The 21,266-nt window shown below is 44.6% G+C and overlaps 1 protein-coding gene across 5 annotated transcripts in view; it reads left to right on the top strand.

Moving 5' to 3' along the window:
* GABRB3 (gamma-aminobutyric acid type A receptor subunit beta3) overlaps nucleotides 1-21,266 on the top strand; it is a 211,944-nt gene that overhangs the window by 92,657 nt on the left and 98,021 nt on the right. For 3 of the 5 annotated variants that reach the window (XM_075427234.1, XM_075427227.1, XM_075427250.1), the window contains 2 exons: nucleotides 5,403-5,494; nucleotides 5,670-5,737. In XM_075427234.1, the coding sequence (XP_075283349.1) occupies nucleotides 5,422-5,494; nucleotides 5,670-5,737 (141 nt within the window). In that variant the 5' untranslated portion in view covers nucleotides 5,403-5,421. Of the gene's footprint in view, nucleotides 1-4,909; nucleotides 4,985-5,095; nucleotides 5,264-5,402; nucleotides 5,495-5,669; nucleotides 5,738-21,266 lie in introns of those variants that run through there. The other 2 variants (XM_075427242.1, XM_075427221.1) reach the window with 2 other exon arrangements.

Genomic DNA, 21,266 nt, shown 5'->3' with positions numbered 1-21,266 from the left:
TACTCATATTGATTAATATCTTATTCTTTATGTAGCCCAGTGTAACATTCAGATCTCCACTACATCAGAACTGTTGACATAACAACATTAATATTTCCGTATAATTAAATGAAAGCCAGCAAATTACACAACCAAAGCAGAAGGAGTCATGCAATGCTGTTCGCAGTCTGCCTGACAGAAATGGAGATAATGAGTATAAACTCATTGTCAGTTATAAGACCAGCATAAACTGTTGAGTATTACTCAATCAGCAAATATTACATACACTTTCTGATAAATACACGTAATAAATAAGTATGATATTGTTTTCCTCACATAGTATGTCCAACAACCACTGCTCATTATCTGAACAGGCAAAACACAGCATATGAAACTGTCTAAGCACAGAGCATTCCCTAAGCCCTAATGCTGTGTATCTACTCTACAGCATCTTCCTGTCATTCTAAAACTCTGCTTCTGCTGAGATACTGTAGGACAGAAAGTAAGAAAGTTGAACTTTCTAAAGGAAATACTAAGTTTCAGTCCAGTGATATTGTGGCAAAAATGGTCCTCAACTTTTGATTTCATTAAGTAAAAAAGAAGTCAGGCTTGGGGGGGGGGCGGGGGGAAGAGTTGAATTTTTTTGTGGATTTTTTCCCAGTCAGTTTTATTAATTACACCTTCTCAGCAGGTTAAACCAGCAGGCTATTAAAATTGCTGCAAGGCAGAATAGGTAAGCAGCAGCATGGGTCTCAGCCTAGTAAGATTAATGTCCTGTGTTCCTCAGAAGACAACACTTCAGCTGTAGCAGCAATTCTTTCTACTTTTTTCAGTTCCTGTCTCTCTCTCTTTTGTATCTCTGAAGCCTCTGTGATTGCAGTTTGCTTCAGGAAAAGACTGGATCTTTGTCAAAATCAGTTAAATGACAGACAAGCCAGAGAGGAAAATGAAAATGTTCTGATAAGTGATTCTGACCTCAGCGTGTCTGTTGGGTTATGTTCATTTTGTCAGGTAAACCCACAGCACCACTTTCCAGTGCAGGAGCTCAGTGATGTATCACACGGTGTGATCAAATGCTTCTTCCCTGATCTCAAGCCAGTCTTTCTCCTACAGTCTGGTGACTGATAGTAGTAGTACTGCAAATGCATCCGTTGTGAGCAGAGCACTCCTCTAGCCTTCCTGTCATTGAGTCCTCTTCTTGTCTCCATTAGTACTGACAATGATGAAGAAAACTGGAATGTGTTCCAAAATTTTGAGTGGCTTCTCACTCCACTCCCACTGCCTTCAACAATTTCTGTCCTTTAACAAAGGCTGAGTGTGCTCTGTTCCAGCTCCTTCTGAAAGGAGATGATGGGTGCATCCATATAGCATTTTAGTGCACATCAGGACTGTGCTCGTGAAGCAAATCGTTTGATCATTCCCACTTACTGTGCTTTGGTTCACATCTCAGAGCAGTCTCAGCGCACATGAACCCGATCCCTTTCAGATGAAACTAAGGTGGAAAATACACCCCAGTGGCACACAGAATGGCCCTACCGCTAATGAGCATCTAGTCTGTGGGACCAGATTAGAACTTTTCCTTAGGGAAAAAAAAGCCAAAATGTGTATGGTGTGGATGTCAGGCCCTCAGCAGCAGCAGTTTTGCTCTACAGACCAGCCTCAGTGCTTGCTAACCCAGACGCAGCTGATGAATCCATCGTAACCCCACTCACCCCAAGGCCTTGTCACGTGTAGGCTTGGCAGCTGTATTCTTCCGCACGTACCTGCACTGGGCAAGGACAGTCCTTTTGCTCCTTCACACATAATGCTTGCCTTTGCAGTTTAGACTCCTCCATTTCTGAAGTGGCCTTTATCAACACTGGCAATGCTAAGGAAGAAAAGAATATCGCTGTGCTTACCTTAGGGAACAAAATTTGACCGCTAGCATAGGTTTTAACTGTCCAGTGGCCCAGAGGCTGGAACGCTCACCAAAGTAGTAGAAACGGTGATGAATTTTAATCCCTGAACTACAACATTCAAAGCCCCATCTTTTACAGGGATAATTTTACTGGGACAGAAAGACGGTATGTTGGAAAAACAGCAAGAGTGAGAATGAGCAATGATGAAGGCACCTAAGGGGAGCAGAGAATTGGGTTCTGTTCCTCACACCACTGAACGTTGATTTATTTTATCCAGTAATTAATTCATGAATTACTGGATTATTTATGAAATAACAGTGCTTCATAGATAAGAGCCAAACCACTAGGCCAGAGAGTCATGTTAACTCTTTCCATCTCTCCCCGATGTAACTATTTGCTAAAAAGCGGAACATTTCAAACAACAGAGTTGAAAGCCTTACCCCAAGATCCTGCAGTCTGGACTGATCTCAGGAGATAGATCCTCGGGATTTTCTTGGATGGAGAACCTGCAGGTTCTGACTGGGTGCTTTGCTTTAGGGAATAAAAGTGCCCAAACTCCTTCCTGCCACGCCTTGAAATCACCTATTTGCTTTTTGAAAGGAGATGTTTAGGAGCCTAATTCCAGGAGAAAAGTCAGGGTGGCGAATTTTGGGGCAGGACAAGGAGTCTATTTCTGTTTGCGTTTTTTTCCTATTGGCCACATTAAATAGCTCCCCAGAAGTCTTTGCTTCCATTATTCCCTTAAACACTCTGCAATGTGCAGGGCTTTGCTGGGTCTTGCCTCCAGACCGTCGCCACAGCAGCTCTGTTCCAAGTGTTGTTCCTGTGGACAAAACCCGAAGTGCCATTTTCACTGTAAACGCCACATCACTGAGAAGTCGAGACAATTTTTACCTTTCACGAAAGTCATTGATCATCTATAATTTTTAACAGCTTTCAGTTACTGTTAAGCCTAAAGGAATCCAAAGTCTCAAGGAACAAGCGCTCCATAACCCCCTAACTACCTCCTTGTCCCACCAGCTCCAACCCGGATCATCTTTAAACTACTCAGAAACAAATGGAAATGGTTGCTCTGAAAGATGAAGAAGACAAATACCTAAATGAAGTGATAAAATATGATAGACTCTACAGCACTGTTGATTCATTCCTACCTCAGACGTGTTTCCGAAGTACCAGGATAGCACGTTAATCAGAAGTAGTGTTCTCCAAAATATTTTATTTCTGCTATAAAACCGACCTATTTAAGAAAAGTTATTAGTCCTTAAATGCGCTTTTAAATCACGTTAAATTTTTCATAAGAAATATCTTCCTGTGTTAATATTTTCTCTCAGCACTTAGGGGGAAGAGAACAGAATTGGTACCCTTCCCTAAATTCACTTTCTCTGAAGTCTTTGAAAGAACTATACTCTTCAATACTGCCCATCCATAGCATAAAAAAAAAAAAAGAAGATCCAGGGCCCTCAATCACTTTTTTATAGATATATAAACTATTTGGCTTTTCATTTTTGAGTCCTGTATGCTTCGTGTCACAATTCTCAAGCTTTCATCATAAGCCTTGCTGGCTTTTATATGAAAGCTAAGATTTGCACTTACTTCATAATCATAGTAATCATGGCACTATTGAAAAATCCAAATATTGCAAGGCTTCAAATGAAATCACAAGATTTGGCAACACTCGGTTACTCTACGTTTTTCTTCATTGCCTATAGGGTTTTATGTCGTTTTTAAAACTCAGCCTGCTCCCTCTTGTATTGGAGACTCACTATTAAGTGCAACAGCAACAAGGTCAGGACGTATGCCATGGATCGCACTCAGCTTTCTGTTCAAGAATTTGCTGAGGAGAGATGAAAAGCCATCCATGCTTTCTCACCTGTGCACCACCACAGCATTCCTCAAGTGTCCATCCTTTTCCTAGCAGTTTCTCTAAGCGAAGAGGATACGAAGAAGGAAAAACAGATGGTGAGAGAAAGAGCGCAAAAAAAGACATTGCTTTTCTCCTGTGACTAGTGAAACGTTGTGCTTTGTCACGGAGCAGCGGCCACCGACTGCAGCGTAACCAGAGTCAGGAGCTGGCTAAGCGCAGGTTTACACCGTTGGTAGATATGGTGGCACAGCCCCACGGTCCCCAGGGCACGGTGAGGAGCTCTGGCATTGAGAAGGAGCTGGCTCTGGAACCCAAGGCAATATAGCCAAGTCAGCGTGCTTCCCTTTCCACGCCAATCAGTCCTGCTGAAGGGACTCCTTAGCCTGGAAGGAGGTTAACAACAGTGACACAGGTGCTGTCTCCACCCCAACCAACGTTTCATACAAAGCTAAGAGCACCCAGAAGCTCACAGGCGACACAGCAGAGAGCCGATGGCTCTCACCCTGCGTCCCTTTGGCACCCGTGCAGCTTCCCTCCGCCATGGTCCCGCGGCGAGGGGCCCAGCCATGGACGCCTGGAAGCCAGCGGAGCAGGCCTCGCCTGGCAAAACGCGGCGATCCGTGGCTGTGATGGCGGCGTCCCCGCAGCCCTGGCTGAGGGGAGCCTCAGGCACACGCACACGGGGCCCCGGGCCGCGGCGGTGACACCCCCGGGCCCTGCGCGGGTCAGCGCCCGGCTCCCAGCCCGGCTCCCTCGCCTGCCGCCCGCCACTGTCGCCCCCAGGACACCGTCGCCCAGCCTCGGGCAGGCCGCACCCCGCCGCCCCACAGCTGAGGCCAGACCCGCACCCCCTCGGCCCGGCGCGGCCCCGGGCAGCCCCCCTCTCGCCCGGCTCCCCGCGGGCCGCCCTGGCCCCGCTCCCACCCCGGGGGGGGGTCCCCTCGCCCTCCTGAAGGGAAGGAGCCGGCTGCGAGGGGGCAGCCCGCCTCGGGGCGGGTGCCGCGGGGCCGGTACCGCGGGCGGCGGGGCGGGCGTGCCCCGAGGCGGCGCCGGGGGAGCCACCGCCCCTCGCGGCCGGCCCCGGCGAGCCCCGCTCCCCCCCGCGCCCCTCCTCGGGCTCCCCGCCGGCGCCCTCCCCTCCCTCCCGGCTGGCGGGAAGGCGGCGGCGGGCGGAGGGGAGGCGAGCGGCCGGGCTCCGGCGGAGGGCGGCTCCCTCCGGGGCTCGGCGGCGTCCGGCCGCGGGGTGGGCGCAGCCGGGTGCGCGGGTGGCTCCCGCGGGCCGGGCAGCGGTGTCAGGGCAAGGGGGTGGGGGATTTTTTTTTTTTGGGGGGGGGGGGGGGAAGAACGGGGACTGTCGCCTCCGCCTCTTCCTCAGCGGCAGCCGGGGCAGGCGGATCGCGGCGGCGGCTGCTGCTGCGCGGAGCGGAGCGCGGAGCGGAGGGATGTGGGGCTTTGGGGGAGGCAGGATCTGCGGGATCTTCTCCGCTCCCGTCCTGGTGGCCGTGGTGTGCTGCGCCCAGAGGTAGGAGCCGGCCTGCCCCGGCGCCGCGGGGTGCGTTTTGCCAGGGGAACAGGCTGATGCGCTCCCCCCCCCCCCTTCCCCCGGCCCCCCGTCCTCTGCCTCCCCCCTCCCCACCCCCCCATCTCTCTCGCCCGCACAGTGTGAACGATCCCGGCAACATGTCCTTCGTGAAAGAAACTGTGGATAAATTGTTGAAGGGCTACGACATCCGCCTCCGGCCCGATTTCGGAGGTGAGTCGCGCCGGCCGGGCTCGCCGCCCGGAGCCTTCCCCCCCCCCCCCCCCCCGCCCTGGCCCCGCTCTCCCCGGGGCTGCCGCCGCTCCCGCACGGCGGAGCCGGCCCCCGCGGGCCCCTCCGGCCGCCGGGTCGCGGAGCGGCGGCGGGTAACGGTCCCCTCCGCCCGCAGGTCCGCCCGTCTGCGTGGGGATGAACATCGACATCGCCAGCATCGACATGGTTTCCGAAGTCAACATGGTGAGTAGCTGGGGGGGGGCGGGGGCCGGCCGCCCGTTCCCCGTCCCCGCGTTCCCTTCCTCCGAAGTCGGCGGGCGGCGGCCGAGCTGAGCGGGGCGCCGGGCGCTGCCCTCTCCGCCGGAAAACTTTCGTTCCCTGGAGACGCGCTTCCCTCCGCCCTCCCGCCGCCGGCCGCCGCCTCCGCGGGTCTGCGCGGCCCGGCCGAGCCCGGGGGTGCCGGTCCGCCTGACTCCCCCGATCCCCGGAGCCGGCTGGGGCTCCGCCGGGCCACCGGCACCCGCCGAGGCCTCGCAGGCGGCGGGATGCGGAGCGGAGCGGGTGGGCGGGGGGTTCCCGGGGCCGGCGGCGGCTGCCCGGCTCGCCGGTGGGGGATCGGCTGTGGCGCGCGCGTCCGTTACCGCTGGCCGCGATCGCGCGTGGGCTGCGGGGGAGCGGCGGCGGCGTCGCTTCGCGGGGTGACAGCGCCCGGGGGGCTGCCAGGTTCGGGGGGGGGGGGGGGGAGGGGGGCGGCTCGCTGCGTTCCTGCCCTGCGGTCGCCTGCTCCGTGCGGCTTGGTAGTTGGGAGTCGGAAGGCGGCATCGCCGTTTCTCGCCCCAGTCCTAAATCCGAGGTGGTTTTTTCACGTGTCTGAGCAAACTACCCGTCCCCCCCCGCGCCTCGGGTTTTTTCCTTCTCTTCTGCCTTTTGCAAACCTGAGGCAGAGGACCAGCCTGCTCTGTAATGCCGTAGTCACCTCTGTGGCACCGGGAATAATTCCGCACGTTTGCAAACTGAGCTCTGTTGTAGTAAACACGGCACCAGCACGGGCGCTGCCCCTCCCGCGGCTCGCTGTTGCGGTGTCACAAGCTGGCATAGCTTGGTTTTGTACCCGGTCCGTGTGTTGCCATTTACCCTGCCCCTTCCTCCACCCGCTCTACCTGAAATGCTGAGGTAGAAACTTCTTGCTCTACTTACGATCTTTTAAAAAATGTTTTTTAACAGAGGTACGGTTACCTGTTTGCAGTTAAAAGTGCCGCCGTCGTCTGCCTTTCTACTCATTCAGGAGGGACAAAAGAGATAGTTCTTACTGATAAGAGTTTGTTGGAGGCTTCCTGCAAATTCAGGCAGCTGCAGAGACACCTTCTGTGTTCCACAGGCTTTTCTGTACCTGTGGGATTGATTCTCAGAAAAAATGGAAGCTGAGTCTTTGAAGAGTAATTGAAAAGCCTGATTTCCCTGTCCCCCTTGCTACCTTCCCCACCTTTGGCTATGCTCCACACTTGGAGAAGCACTGCATTATTCATGAAATTAATACAGAACAGTTGTGAAGTGCCACCTAGGTAATAAATATCAGAGAAAGGCAGACTGAGACTGGAAAGAAAATGAAAGTATGTTTGGTGCTTTTTGTGCTCCCCCATCCACCCCAGCTGTGGGAAAGCCTGTTAGGTTTAAATAACAACTTGTCCAACCCACTGTAGCAGGGGTGTAAGGAAAAGTAAGTAATTACACTGCTTGTGGTGCTGCTAGACTGGGTAGTTTGATCTTGACTAAGACAGGAGCTCCTCAAGAGGATGGGTGCCATCCCTTTCTCCCGGACTGTGAGCCACCGTACCAGCTACTTCAATTTCTAGCAGGCCTGCAGGTCAGTGCCTGCATTTCCCGTTGGTTGCAGGAGCTGTAAGGAAGTAGTTTTTACCATTCCCCCTCATGGGGCAATGCAAAGTCTGAAAAATATCAATACAGATCTTGTAACAGAAACAAATGCGTGTTTCTGAAGGGATTTGCTAAAGTACTATTGTTACAAAAACTGTGTTAATTTACTTGAGGAAAAATGAGCAGAGAGGGCTTCTGGTTGGTGAACACCTTACTACAGCCGGAGTTTCAGCTAAGCTTGTCTCCCTGTGGAAGATGTCATCTTTAACTAAGCACAGCTACATTCAGGTACTGCCTGAATTGATTACTTCCACTTATGTTAGGAAACTTTATACTGATCTGCAAAGATTCTTGAGTAAATACCAAGAAATGATGAATAAGGATGAACAGAAAGAGCTCTTCAAGATTATGGAAGTGTACTTTCCAAGATAGTAATTTGGAGGGGGAAGAAAAAAGGTCACGGTTAGTTTGAAGACGTGAGGCATAGCTGTTGAACTTCATGCTGGTTACCAACTAAACTTTTAATCTTTGACATCTTCTTTCATTTAATTCCAAGCAGGTATTACGAGCATTGACCTTTAGCCTCATCAGCTGTTGAAATGTCTTACAAGAATTTTGCTCTATGAACTGTGGTATATGGACATTCATTCCTTTGATTTAAATCTAGACATTGGTGTAACCTTTTATAAATTAGCTTGTTAAAATTCATCTCTATATTAAAAATAAAATAACTAGAGAATTAACATTCTTCAATTTTATGAATATAAATAAAAAGTTATTACAGCGAGTTTTATTATACTGCCTTATAGGCAGCCTGTAATGTAGCTTTCAGTGATATGATGACAGTTCTTTGTAACAGGAATTACAGCTTGTATCATACTCTTATTCTTTTCTGAAAAATAAAATATTATGTTCTATTAACCAAGCTGTAGGCTTACATATAATATGTTCCTCTGTGGATCTTCAGTTACTAGTTACTCATTTGGCTTTCCATAATTTTAAAAATTTATTTGTGTATTTTTAATCTTTCTGTTGAAAATTATTGAAAATACTTTGCCCTCCGTGCAACTGTTTTTTATTATAGACTTATTGAATAGTAATGTGCATCTTCCTCGGATTACATGGAACAGTTAACATTTTTCTTTACTTTCGATGCTGAAACGCTAGTCTGGGTCAGGAGGGCTGATGCAAGTATCAGGACTGCACAGCATCAAATTGTTGTACTGAAAAGTTTTAAATAAGGAGTTTCTGTTTGATCTCATAACATCTCAAAAATATTGAGTAGCGTTACTGAAATTGTTACTTTGCTGTACTATTTACATCATACTGAAAATACTAAACATTTATGAAGTAAAAATAATATGCTTTGGTGTTTATACTTTGAGTTATATATATGGTAGCAAGAATGAAGTAATGAAGCTGCATGAAAGAAGTGCATTGTTCAAGGAAGGGCTGCAGTCTGTTAATGACCTGCACACATACATATATACGCATGTACATGTATATCTCCATATGTGCTTTGTTTCCCTCCTTTACATATGTACGCTTTCCCGTTATTATTTGCCTATTTCATGAATTATAGCTGTCATTGGGTACTTAACCACCTACCTATTTTTGTGCATACCTCCAGTAATTGCATTTAAAACTGCTGTAAATGCCTGTAAAATGTACAGTGATGTACATTTCCAAACAAAACAGTAATCAATAATAACAGACGTAATACCAAGGAAACACTGTAAGTCATTTTACAAATAAAGAGTATGGAAGATTACTGTTGTCAGATTTCAATTAATTTAGCTTTATAATTTATCATTTTACGTGATTTGGGTTGATTGTATTCTGTACTTTCTATGTTTTAAAGGTATGTTTTGCTTAGATAATGTGAATTGAAATAGTTCTCGTGCTTTCTACTAGACTGTTAGCCTATTTCCCATCAGACAGTGTACACAATTTGTGATTTTTTTTTTTTTATAGTCTGATTATTGTTCAACCTTTGGTCTGTGAACTGAATGCGTTAGTTCCAGGCATACAGTTTTCAAGCACCCAAATACTCCCCCAGCTTTGTATTCTTAGGAAGTTAAATAATCAATACATTAGGTCTCCAAATACCTGCCTCCTTAAACTCAGCATTACAGCTGGAAGACTAAGGTGCTGTGCTTTCATTTGTCTGTCATCTTAGGATGTGTTTTATAGTTTATGGGAGGTAAACCTATAAAGTGGGTAGAGAAAACAAGGGGATTGGTGCAAAAATGAACCTTTCTTCTTAGAGATAATGTTTTGCAGAGAATAGCGTGGTCTTCTGTAAGAAAGGGAACTTGTGCTGCTGCTCTGTAAAGTGCTGTCTGCATTCTCTTTGTGTATGGAGGGGACTTCAGAGCTGTTCATCCAGAGTTTTTCAAAGGCTCTAATTTCGATAAACTAGCAAAACCCAGGAGGCATCATTGGCTGTATAGCCATCCTGCTGTTTTGAGAATACTGTATGCAGAGAATTACTTTGACATAAAGTCAGACCATAAAACTTACGAGCTGTTGTTTCTGAAAAAGATGTAATCTGTGCTATGCTAACACTGTAATTTTTTATTTTCACATATGCTCCATTAGAAAACTGCAAATATTCATATGGACTTCATTGGGTGCCTGCTGATTTTCAAAGAAATTTTGACATCTCTCTGACAAACTGTATTTTAGTTGCTGCCCCAAAGTCAACTAAAGTTCTTACTCACCGAGGGCAAATATTGTCTACTTTCCTTAGATAGTGATGCAGAAATAATTATTTTTAGGTGCATTAATTCATACTTCACCTGAAGTACTGAAGGTGCAGAACCTTCATGCTTCCATTGATGAGATTTGTCACATCTTACTTTAGATGTCTAAAAAATGAGCTGGGATTCAGCTTGTGTAAACTGAGTTGTATACAGTTGGGTGTCTAAATGTGAGCTGGATTGCTAAGCTTTACAACCGTAGTTAATGGGGATCTAGAGCAGAATGTGGCTGCTTAGGCAAAAGTACCTACTGTTGTTTTGGTATCATGGTGGTGTACTTGCCCTCCAATTTCCAGTCCAGGCTGGTGCAGCTCTCTTGCAAGTCCTCTGCCATGTCTGTGTGCTCTGTGCACATGTGTTAGACATGATGCCAGCTCCTGAAGTTTGAACAACTGAGTCTTAGTCCTGTCAATGCAGGTGATGGAGTCCAGAGAGCTATTTAACTTAAAATACAGAGGACACTTTAATAGCACTTCTTAGATAATTGAAGTGCCTCAGGGTATCCCATTTAGACTCCAGCTGCCTCTCCAGAAGAGTACAGGACTCCCATAGATCCTGTGCAGTACCTGCCAGCCCTGGACAGCGGGTCCTGCATAGTCCAGGGCATCCGGAATGACACCAGACACCCTTGCTTAGATAAGTGAATTTTTCCCTAGGTATCCGATCAAAGCTTATTCTCTAGGCTGCCTCTGGAATCAGGAGGAGATGGGCACCAATTTATAAGACACGTCTTAGACATCTGTGTGGTTTGGTTTTTGTTTTTTTTTCAAGATGGAAGGATTTGTCTTTCTGGGAGGCACGCCTCTTTCCTGAATGGCTGTGGAGAGAGCCGAGGAAACTTGGTTAGTCTTCAAGTGGCTGCAGATAGGCACAGGGAAATGTAACCTATGTTTCCTTTCAAAAATGTAGCTTATATTTCCCGCCGTAAACAGTTGCTTTCTGAATACTTTTCAAACAGAATCTCAATGTTACCTCATGCAGGAAATCATAACTGAGTTGTGATGTATTTTGCTTTGAAGATTCAGAAATTAAATAAGTTGTACTAATAGAGTGATTACATAATCATTTTTATTGCAAACACAAGTTTTCTAGCTAGAAGAATAGTCATTTGTGCATGATCACAAATCACAAGTGTATAAAATAGAACTTAGAACTTTATATACTGATTTTTGCTTCTATGTATTTTATAATTTAATCTATGTAGGGAGACTAGTAGATAATATTAAACAGATATGGCAGATAGACCATATAAATACTTTTGTGTATATATACACATATGTATGTGTTTGGTAGGTAGGGGAAAAACAAGGAAGAAGAGAGAAGCACTACCCAAGCAGGGAAGCATCTCCCGAGGCCAGCGTAGCGCTGCAAAGAGTGGTATCACTGTGCCAGTGATGAGCCAGCAGCCACTCGCTAGGAGATGGCAGCAACGGGTACTGCTCCTGGAGGACGCTCTAAGCAGGTTAGCTGCCTTCTAGTTGCCAGCTGGCAAGAAGAGCATCCTTCCTTCTAACCCTCTCCCTTGGCCCCATCCTTTTTTCTTCCTCAGGATGGTAGCTGTGAACTCCCCCAGCCCACCTCACTCTATCTCTCCACTCCTGTCATATTTCATAGTTCCCGTTGACAGAGCGAAGCGCTTGTAGCAGATGACGTGATAGGAGAATGACTCCTCTTTGGCCAAGGGAATTGATAACAGGCTTCTGCTTATCTGCACAGGAAAGCAGCTGCTGTGAAGGTGAAGAAATACCTGTTTAAGCAGAGACAAGGAGGTAGCTAATGTTGCTCAGAGGTGGCAACAGGCTTCTTAAAAGCCAACTCCAGCTGCCAATGTTGAATCACCCTGACTGGGATGATGTAATAGATACAACCTGTGATGACATCAATTGGGAACAGTTGCAAACATTCAGGGGACAAAAAGGGAATTTGAAATGATGTTTACAAATTAGAGGAATGGCGCTAAATAAAGAAGGGGCAAGCACAAAGTGCTACATTTTGTAGGGAAAGAAGAATTCAGTACTTAAAATGAGAAAGAATTGGCTAAGCAGCAGCGCAGAAAAAAAGAATGTGGAGGTTTTACTGGAGCAGAGTCTAAAGCATATGAAAAAATTAATCCAAGTCACAAGAGCAATACAGTTGAAGAAAGATGCATCTTACTTTTGGGTCCTTAAATAGAAGCATCATTCATAAGACACGGGAGTTTCTCTGTCTGACTTTAGTGAAGCCTGAGCAAGAATGCTGTGTCCAGTGTTTTTGCACGGGCTTTCAGGGGATGGAAACAGGAGGTGTAAGGAAGGGAAACAAATGTTTCTAATTAAAATAATTAGAAAAACAGGGCGTATGCGGAAATCTTGTAAATGGGTCTGTTTAGCACTGAAAAATAGGATGGAAAGGACGTAAATTTCCCAATATGTAGGAAGCTGGTGGTGAGAGGAGGATGATCAGCTGCTCTTTAGAACCAATTGAAGTGAGACCTGAAGAAATTAATTAATTGATTTCACATTAGTTTTCAGCTTGCTACAATTGTTGTAGCATCTCCTTTGTTGCGGGTTTTCAAGAAGAGACTAGAAAAATAGCTCTTCCTATGGTGTTGCTCTTGCCTCTGGAGAAGCTGGGCTAGCTGATGCTTTGAGATCGTTTCCAGCACTGTATTTCTATGAATCTGTACTCTGATTTCATTATAATTTTCTCAGTACTGCCCTGAGTTGTGTGCACAAGCGTGTCTTGGTGTGGTTGCAGATGCCCTTGCTGGTCTTGTGTTGATACTGCAGATCAGAGGTCTTTTGTAGTATGTGCCAGTGTCATAAGGATATGCCGTGCCATTGGAGATGTCATTAGTTACCAACGTTGTGTATGTATCTTGATTGTGTTCTCGGTATCTTTGCATTGTGTAACAGGTGTCGAATGTACATCCTTTCAAATACACAGGTCATAAAATATAAGTTGTAAAGTACGAGGTCAGGACTTCCATGTGTGTAACCACGAGTACATTTGTACTTCAGTTGACAGCATTTCATCATGCCCAAGTAATGAGGGAGTACACTCATTTAAGTTGCACAGAAATGGAAAATTCGCAGAAACTATATGAATGTATACCTACTGTATGACTAGCAATTTTTCCTATTCCTTTAAAGACAGAAGAAAAGACAGAAGGGAAAAAGTGTTATTTATATGAGGATTTTTATTCATGCACTGAGTGTTTATTCAGATAGTTTAACGCCTGTAGTGATACAGAAAGCTTAGCAATTTGATAAAGGCACAGCAGACAATCTTATGCTTGGCAGAAGACAGCATTCAAACACAGGAACATCCATGACACATCTGACTAAAGGTCCACCCAGCCGAGTGTCCTGAGTTTGATACTGGCTGGTGGTGGACACTTAGGGAAGAATAAAATAAACACCTGTTAATACTTCTCTGGTGTACTCCTGCAACCTCCCATGATTTGTAGCTTGAGACTTCCTGAGTCTGAAGACATAGAGTACCTTCTGTTAAAGTGTCACCAGAGCGTTAGGATCATTTAGTAACGATACACTTCTCCTAACAATTTTCATTTTAATAAAAATTTGATTAGATAAAGAATTTAAACTTGGATAGTATCAAGTGCAATCCATCGATGCTGGAGGATAATAAAAGCTTTCAGAGGAAGAGTTTGAGTACTATTTAGTTACCATTAGGGATTTTACCTAATCCAGGACAAACTTTCTTTTTTCTCCCTTATGACTCAGAATCATAAAAAATACCTGGAAGAAGAACCATTTCAAAAGGAGAGTTCATTTAATGTTTGTAATGGAATTTCACAGTTCCTTATAACTACAGAGACTGCAAGGAAAAAATCCCAAAGTCTAGGCATGTCTAATTCATTATTCAGTATTACAGATTTGAACCAATAATTTTGGGAAAATAATTTGTTCCCTCAGCAGTTAGGAACCCGTTACAGATTGCTGTGATAATGTAACCTGCAATATGAATGTAATATTGCATACAGCAGAGAGGGAAGGTAAAACAGCTGTGCTGGGAGGTCTGCAGTTACACTGGATAATTGGCAGTTCAATAGCAGTTAATGACTTTTTTCTTTGTACTAATATGAATGTTGAATTTTCATTAGTTCATGGGTATGTCTCCATGGCACAATACAGCACTCTGCAGAGATTCCAGAGGTACCTCTGGTGCAGCTGGTACCATTTCTGGAAGCTGTGAAGTTATGTCAATACAGAGCTCTTGTACAGGATGGTTGTATCCGTGGGAGTTAGGTCCTAATATTATCCAGCAGGTTAATGCATGTAAAATTATCTATACGGTTTGAACTGTGGAGGGTTTTTCAGGTAGACTTTGTGTGAGTCGTGAATCAAAATACATGCAGGACTGAGAAGATAACCTTTAAAGGCAAGCTCAAATCCATGTAATTAAAAATAGCTCATCCCTTGCTCTTTTAATCGAGATGTAAGATAGCCCCACTGTCATACTCTGCTGGTCTGTTAACTCTAAACATACTTGAAAGGAAGAGATTCATGCCTTTGAGTCCCACGTGGCTATTTACTGATCCCGTTAGGGGTATTTTAAAATCTCCCGTTCAGGGGGTTACTTATCCGTCATAGGCTTAGCACATGAGCTTGTTGCATAGTTAGAACGTCAGATGTTGAGGTGTAATCCAGTTGACATGCCACATGAGCTTGGTTGGGCAGGGCCCTCCACTTGAGCCTGAGCTGGTGCAGAGTCAAAAAGCTGAGGGCTTCCCCTTCCAGGAACTGAGCTTGGCTATGCAGGGAAGCTGAGCCCCTCTTGCATTTTTCAGGGAACTAGGTCTGGAAGAGTAAGAAGTTGAATGTGCCAGACTTAGAACGCTAAAATGTAAACTAGTAGAAACCATTTTCTGCTTTAATCAAATGTTATTTTGTAAGCAGATAGCTATTTTTCTTGGTGGTTTCTGATGCCATGGTGCCTTTTAAAATGCACTGAAGTTTTGAAGTTGAAAATAATACAAAAATGTATTTAGATTCTGAACTTTAAAATACACGAACTCAAGATGGGAGTACTGACTAATGCAGTAAGTCTTGTTATTCATTAAAGATACAAAAGATGAACTTCAGCCTTTTTTTGTAATAGAGCACAATGACATGTCTGTGTTCTCTGCACCAGCAGTGATTTGCATTAGCTTCTGACCTCCTAGACTGTTCAGATAACAACACTTGGCCTTTCTAAGCATTTTCCAATCATGTAAAATAGGTTTTCTATTTTGATAACAAGAACATCTCACAAACCAACTGGAGCTTTGCATAGCAAAATGTTTGCAGGACTTGCAGAGTAGATATGACCCTCAATTTTGTTGTCAAAAGAACCCCACAAGCTGTGGATCTGCTAGATTTAAGAGTTGTGACACTCCTGATAATCTGTAGAATGTCAGGATTTCTGTGGTTGAGCATAGTGCCTGAGCTCAAGCGTGTACCCAGCAGATGTTGATCATTAGCGTGGATTTGGCCCAGCATTTTCCTGGGTGATGCTTGGGTGCTCTCTGGAGGTTAGCACATGACAGATCCATTCCCAGTAGGCAGCTTGGATGCAGCTACTTGTGCTGTGAAATAAGTTAATTCAGATAGAAGCAAGCTGTGCCATGCCACACCATGCCATGCCACTTGTCCTTTGGATGAGAAGACTCCCTGACTTGCTGTATTTGCTAGACTAGATATATCAAAAAAGTGGAATTCGTTGCATCCATGTGAAGTTATGTAGTCACCTGTTCTCATGGGAGAGCTGTGACTCTCCAGAAGGCAATGCATCTGATCTGACTGGCAGTACCTGTGTTTCTTTCCATTCTCTGTACAGGGAGCATGGCTTAGGCCAAATGCCCGTCTGTTATGGTTCTGGATGTAGGTGAAATGCATGTATGTCCTCTTGGCTTGGCTGTCGGAGTCCTTGCTTTGTCTTTGAGAATGTGTTTTCTAGAGAAAACAGGTGGACAAATATTCTCTGCGCACTGGGAAACTGCTGTTGCAAACTTGTCTCTCGGGGACGAGCTCTGTCTTTTGGCCTTGCTTGGCTTCATACCCGCTGACAGTGACTTCCCATGCAGTTTGAAAGCTGCGCGTTGAGCTGCATCACAGAGCAGAACGCTCTAGTAGATGAGTGACTGCTACTGATGGAGAGAAGAAGGAGCTTGAGGTGGCATCCCAGTCAGCTACGCTGGGCAGTTAACATGCACTTAAATTCAGACAATGATGTTGTTTATCTCAGTTTAGGTACATTTAGGGGCACAAAGATGATCCGAGGTCTGGAGCACCTGTCCGGTGAGGAAAAGCTGAGAGACTTGGGGCTGTTCAGCCTGGAGAAGAGAAGGCTGTGGGGAGACCTTATTGTGGCCTTTCAGTGCCTGAAGGGGGCCTGTAGGAAAGATGGGGAAAATAATTTCAGCAGGGCTTGTTGCAACAGGACAAAGAGTAATGGCTTTAAACTAAGGGAGGGTAGATTTAGATTAGATACTAGGAAGAAATTCTTCACCATGAGGGTGGTGAAACACTGGCACAGGTTGTCCAGAGAGGTTGTGGATGCCCCATCCTTGGAAACATTCAAGGCCAGGTTGGACGGGGCTCTGAGCAACCTGGTCCAGTTGAAGATGTCCCTGTTCACTGCAGGAGCATTGGGCTAGATGACCTCTAAAGGTCCCTTCCATCCCAAAGCATTCTATGATTCTGTGATTCTATGATAATGGTCTTTATGTGGAGGGTTTCCAGGCTGCTTACCTCTCTTCATGAAAGCAAGCTAAAGAAAGTACCAGAGTGCCCTATGCAGCCTTCATTAGGCACCTAAAATGAAGGTGCAAGTTAATTGCCTAGATGAGGTGGACTGGATTTCACCTTTATCTCGTGTGACAGAGAAAGCAGGTTGTCCTTGGGTGGTAAGGGATTATGGAATGTGAAGAGAAGTAGTTAGCAGTACCTGTGTGTTTGTGATGAACGAGAGGTGATTAAGAGAAATCAAGTTTCAGGCGGAAATATTTCATTCCTTTTTAATCAAAAAGTGGTGTCTCCTTTGGCATTTTTTCAAATTTTTTTTCCCCAGAAAAATAGTTCATCTAGCTTCAGAATAGATGAGTTATTTTAAAAATGTTGATTATCTTCCTACAATTCTTTTTATAGACCTTCCCCCTTAAACGGACAGAAAAAAAAGAGGAAGAAAAAAATGGGCAGTGAATTAGAAAATGCATTTAAGATAGTTGATCAGCTTATCCTTCCAGTAGACCCACTTTAGTTGCATGCTCATGTATTATTAACCTGATTGTAAAGTACTGCATCAAGGTTGATACTGTACATCTTTCCCGGCATACCCATTTATGTGGTGTTAGGTGCCTTTTGAATTGGATGCTGATGCTGTAAGTTGGAAGGGGAAGCCAGAAGTTTGCATAAAGTAATCTTGTTATCCAGTAGTGAAGTATTTCTTTATCTTTACGTTAAAAAAAATAATTTCAAGTTCTGAAGAAGATCCCTTTTGCTTAGCCTTAGCCTAAAGAAATAGTCTAGCCCTAACAGTTGTGATGTTATCCCTTTCCTTTGTTAGTCACATCTAAAAGCATCTGAGTTATAGTCTTGCCTTATATTCCTCTAATTTACCCATAGAGACACATGTATAATGACATGCAGTAACCTGCTGGCACAAAGGCTTCTCTATGTGCAAAGTGGTTTAACTGAAAAAAGAATTATTCCACTCAGAGAAGTATACCTATTAATTTGACTGCTGGTGCTCACTAAACAGCTGTCTTTAAGAGAGAAGTCATAGTCATTTGTTACTACTTTTCTCTAGAAGTCCCTGAATGATTTTTTTTAATAGCTCAAGGGAGTGACCAAATCTCCTGAGACTCCTGTATGAATCTTTTGCAATTTTTCTTTCTCTTCCCTCTTGACTATCCACATCTATTGTGCTCTGAAGCAGGAGGCTGCATCTTCTGATTGTTATTTTTCTAGTCCTTTTTCTAAGGTGTGCAGTCTACCAAAAAATACAAATCTTTTGTGGGAAGACCAGATCCCTCCCTCTCCCTGAAAACACTGCTGAATTAAGCTAAGTACAGATGTAGCTTGCTATTTTCTGGCACGCAATTAGCTAGTCCTTCTGAGCTTGAGTGTAGCTGATGCTTGCTACTGCATAGCACGGTAATAGATGTGTTCCAGAATTCTTTGCAACACTATATGCTGTTTGATTAGAACATTTACAGAGCAATATTGAATGTCTCCTGAACCCTAGTGTGTGGCATTGTTGAATCCCCTGTGTGTCTTTATACATTGATATGTCATTGTGACCTCCTTCGTGATAATAAAATCAAAGCAAACCTGAAATAAGATGTTACGATGAATCTATACTTAATGGGAGATCACTTCTGAGGAATTCGATTAAAACACAGCAATAATGTGGTAACAATGCTGGAGATTCAGAGGATGGATTTAGTTAATTGCTTCTAGAGGACACAAAATGAAATACTACCTTTCAAAGATGAGTGATAAATCTTCACATATATGGAAATAATGGGTGTGAAAAATTGACTAGCTGTAATGTTGATGAAGGCAATCAAAGGATGAAAGTGTCAGGGTCACTTTTCAATCTGTTATTGAACTGTGGTCATCTATCACTGCAGACAGATTTTGTCCTAGCTTCAGCTGAGACTACTAGTATATTTTCATGTTTTTCTCCCTGTTGTCCCTTGCTGAATCTTCATGTCTATTACTCTCTGGTCATCTTTTTGTCAGAAGTGCGAGATTTTCTCATCAGTCCTCACAGCACAACCAACCCGCTGCCACTTAATTCTTCAAGACGCTCTTGCCTACAGCTGGCTGCCCTGCCTCATCGCTCAACGCTCAGCTTCTAATCCTTTGCTGTGTCTCCTTTTCTACTAGTGTGGCACGGCTGTCCATACAGGCGTGTTAATGTCTTTGAAAACAGAAAGTGCTTATTTTTAATGGTACTGTTATTCTATGTCTTATTTGTTTATTTATTTTGACTTGAATAGCAGACATTTTTGCCATATAAATAAATAGAAGAAGGGTCAAATCTTTTAAAAGGCTTGAGGGACCAGCCCTTTGCAAAAAAATCCTCCAGTTCTGCCTCTGCTTTTGCTGTAGTGAGCCATACTATAAACCGTGACTGTTTCTAATGGAGTTAAGAGAACACAGGGAAGGAAGGCGGGAGGGAATTGTTAAATTTTTAGATTACTATAAGATCGTAGTGGAGTGAAAGTTCAATTTTATTTGGTTATCACTGCTCAGCAGGGAGGGGGTATGTTTATTGTTTTTCACAAGAACCATTGTTAAATAGGCAGTGACTCAGAAGGAGCTGTAGTCTCCACATGATCAAAAGCATGTATTCAATATTCCTCCAAGACACTTATTTTATTGATTGACTGAAAAACTCCAGAGGAGACTATTTTAGCGTATTATGCCATATCAGACTATTGAGGAACACAAATCCCTTTCCTTACCAGGGAAAATACAATGTCAAATTTGGGTATTACATGCAGCAGTGCAATTTCAGTGGTGTCGAAGAGAAGAGGGTTTGGCCTGTCTTTGGTCGGCTGCCGCACAGACTGGCAGAAGCAAAGCAGTCCAGTGCTAATGCCGATGTCCTGACCATCAGCTTATCCCCTTGTGTCTTCACAAGATGGCACAAAAGCTTACAGACACACAGATCTGGGTGCCAAGACTGGAATTTTTAAGCAGTTAGGTGTCATAGATTTTGAAGGGGGAGAAGTGGCCATGCCTTCCATCTTATGAATATTCCCGGAAAAACTAGGACCACAGCATTGTGACTACTGGAGAGAGTGTTAAAAGCAGCAGAAGAATTATATGTAATTGCAAGACTAAATTCCAAAAATACTTCAAATCTTCATTTCTTTGAAAAATTGTTTTTCAGACATTACCTCTGTTTGTTGTCCCATGATCTGTACAAATTGTAGGTCTTGTTCTGCCCTCTCCTTGTTTCTGAAAGCAGCAAAACACGTAGCAGAACTGCAGCTGGTATTCAGTTCAGCATCTTCATACAGATGCGAATGGTATCACTCCTTAGCTTTGCAAGAATCTGGGCTGGAGTTCTCAAATACTGATGTGTTTCTAAAACTTACCCTTTTGCATTAATCACTCTCCATCTTATCTTTGTTGTCATTAATCAGGTGTACTGTTTAGTGGCCACCAACTATAATGCCAGTCATGATTCAGGCTGATTTATTGTCTAGCATTGTACTGTAAGCTTTGTGTATGAAAAGGGGCTTTTTTTTAATCCAGAGGTCTAGGAAGTAGCCAGGTCCTTTTCTGGAGTCCAGTTGTTGATTGTTGTCTCGGTGCTAGAGAGTAAACAAGAAGCTGAGGATTCCCTTCGGGCATGCTGTAGGAAATACCTCCTTGGAGCTAATAACCCCTTTCTGTTCAGGTGGGATGTGGAGAGAAGCTTGTCAGGATGAGCAGAGGGCAAAATTTGTGTGCAGCGGGGTCTGTTTGACACTTGGATGACTCGGCAGCGTCATATTTCTGTAGTCCTTGCTCTGCTGCAGTTCATGCTGGAAGCTGGCTCAGTCTGACCACTTCAGGATCAGAGGAAGAAGAAGCTGGCTTAAGACAACATTTCCTATTTTTCCCTTCAGCTGTTCTGACTGTAAGCTCTACCTAATGAAGATCCTATCCCTACATTTTCAAAACATTGTTTTCATAATTTTTTTAAAGCAAAACTCCTAGTGAAAAAGTACAGAAACTGAATAAAAAGTTTTGTTTGACTCAGTGTCTGTTATCTACCAGCAGGTCTGACACCATTTTTTCTTGGTTTCTCTTCATGGGAATAAACAAGCTAGAGCATTAGACACTGGTAAAAGGGGAGAAAAAATGTTTTATTAATTATTCAGTCATCTCCAGAGGCTCAGTGTCATTTAGAGTTAGAATACATCCCAAAGAAATTATTAAAGACTTCACAGTTCAACAGTTACTTTGCCAGACCACAAAGAAATATCCCCAGAACCTGAGTTTCCCTGACCTGCGTTGGTGTGTGTGCGTCTGTGTGTTTCTTCTGCCATCCCACCACAACTCTCAGCTCCTTCTCTCAACCTACACAAAAAAGGCAGGGGGTGACACACATACAGACACTGCTGCGAATAGGATGGTTTTGGAAAATGT

The sequence above is a fragment of the Opisthocomus hoazin genome, chromosome 1 (genome assembly GCF_030867145.1).
Source record: "Opisthocomus hoazin isolate bOpiHoa1 chromosome 1, bOpiHoa1.hap1, whole genome shotgun sequence".
NCBI classification, from domain to species: Eukaryota; Metazoa; Chordata; class Aves; order Opisthocomiformes; family Opisthocomidae; genus Opisthocomus; species Opisthocomus hoazin.
Note: the sequence above shows the minus strand (reverse complement) of the source record. Positions and strands in the feature narration are given on the sequence as shown.